Below are 3704 nucleotides of genomic sequence, written 5' to 3'. Positions count from 1 at the left end.
AGCCGAATGAATTCTGTTTTTATATATTATATATATATTACATAATATATTATATATATTAATATATTATAAATATATGTCTATCTTTGAGTAGACACCCTGATTTACTGTTTTACCCTGTATATGAATTTCTAATCGCGAATAAAACAAACGGTTAAACGTTTTGCTTAGTCGGTTGAAAACGTCGAGAATCCTGCTGTTTCTTCGATCATCGATCACACCGAGCATTATGACGATACTCACGAGGGTCTCTCGACGCACGACGTCGACGACGCACAAGAGATGATGGACGATGCATTTGACTTGGACGAGGATGAGAAGAGGATCGTAGGAGAAGCGGAAGCGATCGAGGAGACGGCTTCGGACGAGTTCGAGAGCCCGTCGAAGGAGAGCTACCCACGGCTCGACGAAGCAGAAGGCTCAGTCTGCCAGATGCCACCGTCGCCCGACCCGTTGAAAGAGTTCCTGAAGAGAATGCGAGCGGAGGTGGAGGCGGGTCGTCTGGAAACAATCTTCCGGGTATCTGGAATCGGTCCGCCGATATCGACCGAACGTGTAACGGCTGTTGGAATCTGGTTGGCAGACTGTGCTCGTCGTCAGGAGGGTCTAATCGGGCCGCGAAATATCCGTCACTTTCTCTGCCCGAATCTCGATGACATTTCCGAGTGCGTTTGCACGTAAATATAAATGCAATATAAGTGCATTTTGCTTCTGTCAATGGTAAAACGGTTTTTAGTCCACGAAAAAAAATTTTGACACATTCATATACTTATTTAATATTTACCGATGCTACCAGGATTTAATTTGTGAGGGAAAAAGATTCGAAAGCTTTATGAAATATTATACTTTATGGTCATTGAATAATCGCTAAATCTTTATTATTCTAGTGTACATAAATGCAATTATTGCAATTGCATATCGAAGAAGTAATAAATTAATTTTGGTAAATTAATTCTTTACACAGATCTGCAATGATTACATGTGCGAATTTACTTGCATTCTATTGTATTCTATGATCATTCAATGTCATGATATTGTATAATTGCTTTCGATTTATAATCATATTCGGTTGCAATTGGAACGTTATAATTTAACGTGACACGTGGAATAATATCTGTTTTATATTTGACAATTGTCATTATTGTAAACAAATAAATATAATTTTCTGGGGATAAGCTCGAAGAATTCAAACGATATTTTTTGAATCGATGTTAACTTCCAGTGTTCACGACTTTCAGGGCTTAGATACTTATTTCATCTCACGTAGACGAGGAAAGTACATAAGTACTCCGCGAGCAAGAAGTGCACATAAAAATTTATCTCCTCCATCCAACAGCGGAAGTGATCGATATTCTTCGAGAGCACGTGTTTGTCGTTTTCCGTAACTGCCTATTCCATTGTGCGTTTTGTCGATTCGCCGGCTACACCGCATCGACAACAACTCGGTAATCGATTATTGGTCGGGTTATTATTGGTATCACGGTTGCACAATATTGACGTATGCCGGTCAGCTCCAGGGTTCATAGCCAGCTCGTCCACCCGCGCCCTACTCCCCTTCTCGATGGGATCTACTTTGATACCGTCTATCACAATCCGTTATTGGAACAAACAGTGTACGCGACGTTGAAGCGCGCGCATTATTGAATATGCCACATTTACTTTAAGAGGGATGTGAATGAAGATCGACACTCTCTCGCGTTTCGATCATGGGAAAAGAATCCAAGTCGCGGCTTTTCTAGACAAAGGATGGACTTGGCGAGCTTTACAAATGAGAGCGTCCATTCAAATCGACGCTCGAAATCGCTCGTTTCGCTCTAAAAGTTCGCGCCATTTCGAAAATCTCTATTATTCGTGCATCGCGGGGAAAAAGCGTCTCTCATTCGTGGCGAAAATTAATTTTTCAAATTTTCTTGCTGATCCAGTCGTATGAAATTCAGAGTTTCCACTGAAAATTCCTACCCGCAGTCATTCGCAGGCTTGCGGTCGGTTCTATCAGCAGTGAATAAATCCTAAATTGGTATTCGTCTCTTCGAATAACTAGATCGTGCCAGTTAATTTTTCATCCGGATATTGTAGGTCTACTAGAAAGATTATATAACTATTACTGTCAATTATCTCTCTCGTGTATTGTAAAGATAACTATTAATAATATCTAATTTCGCAGCTCGATGACATATAGACATATACCTTCTTTCTTTTTAATACAGGGTATCTATTTCCTGGAAAAATATGGAAAATTCCAAATTTTCAGGAATTTCTTTTGTGGGAAAGTCAGGGAATTTTCGTGAAATTTTATTGGGGTTCTGGAATTTTTTGAAAAATTCTCTCTTTGATAATTTTGCTCTTCTATTGTTCGCCGAGTTGTAAATTATGTGTTTAAAATATAGTACAAATATATATCTATCTCGATTTATATATCCAATATTTTTTAAAAAAATATTAAATATACAGTACATACTTTTTATTTTACTTTTTTAGTGATAAAAAATGAAAATCCTATGTAAGTGAAAAATATTTATCTTACGAAAACTATTCGATCTTTTTTCAGCGTATTCCTAAATTTAGTACTTGAAACATAAGTAGGTTTGTATTTTCCCTTCGTATAAATGAAAAATATTAGAAACTGCATACAATAAAAAAAACTTATTTTAGGAAGTTGCATACATTAAAATATTCTCTGTGGAATTTTGAACAAAAATTTCTCGAAGATCAGAAAATTTTTTTACAAGTTTTGAGTTAATTCATCTCTGTCTTTCGAAAAAACTCGATTCAGTTTTTCATCGCGTTAAATTAGCCCGGAAGCCGGGCACGTCTTCTTTTCGATATCGCGTCGCGTCACGTCGCATCTGTTACGATAATCAACGGGGACCCTCGATAACTCTCATTTCGAAAACCCCCTTCAATGGCGTTATCTCGACGCAGATTAATTCCGTCGCAGGAAACGCAAACGTTATCCGACGCATTAGTCGCCTCTTTCGTACGCCGGGCGTAATTCGCGCGATTAGATGGCTTAGAAACGAAATGGAGCGCAGGGACAGTGGTCCTCTTTATATGCATATATAAGGGGGGCTTTTTCTACCTTCGCTAAAACGACAGTAGAATTCCGTCGCAATGACTTTAACCGTCACATTGCTATTCGTGCTTTTGTTATTCTCTTTGGCCCGGAATGTCCATGGATGGCACATCGCGTTTCCAAACGAGAGCGAGATCTTTAATAATGATCTCCGCGAAACAACGTCTCAGCCAGCTTTTATATTTCCAGGTAGGATTTAAAATGACATATTCTTATGTGCGACAGTCATTATAATGTAGTGCATATAGATATATATTTTTTTTTTGAAGGGAGAAAAATATTGTTATATACACATATATATATATATATCTGATACACACACGTATATCTCTGATTCTTGCAATCAATAATTATGACATCAGGAACGAGAAATTTATGTGATAATTATTCTTACAATATATAAGTCAAGATAAAATATAATTCATACCATATATTTGTGTTTAGTAAAATAGATTTGAAAAGTCGAGATGTCTCTTCTTTTCATAAATTGTTATAAAATTGAATTAACTCTTCTAAGAAAAAAATCCTTTTTTTTTTTTTTTTGGGGAAAAATATGACATTCAAAATATCTGGCATATTTTTTCCAGTTTACTTTTCTAAGCAAATAATATTCAAAAAGATTCATTTACTT

General features: G+C 36.8%; 2 protein-coding genes across 3 annotated transcripts in view; both read left to right on the top strand.

Moving 5' to 3' along the window:
- Positions 1-3704, top strand: part of LOC115233917 (transmembrane protein 132E) — a 116596-nt gene that overhangs the window by 75761 nt on the left and 37131 nt on the right. The window lies entirely within an intron of this gene.
- LOC115233919 (phospholipase A2-like) overlaps positions 2995-3704 on the top strand; it is a 4131-nt gene continuing 3421 nt past the window's right edge. The window contains exon 1 of the mRNA XM_029804562.1: positions 2995-3262. Coding sequence (XP_029660422.1) covers positions 3112-3262 — 151 coding nt within the window. The 5' untranslated portion in view covers positions 2995-3111. The remainder of the gene's footprint in view (positions 3263-3704) is intronic.

The sequence above is a fragment of the Formica exsecta genome, unplaced genomic scaffold, assembly GCF_003651465.1.
Source record: "Formica exsecta isolate Colony F162 unplaced genomic scaffold, ASM365146v1 scaffold191, whole genome shotgun sequence".
Classification (NCBI taxonomy): Eukaryota; Metazoa; Arthropoda; class Insecta; order Hymenoptera; family Formicidae; genus Formica; species Formica exsecta.
Note: the sequence above shows the minus strand (reverse complement) of the source record. Positions and strands in the feature narration are given on the sequence as shown.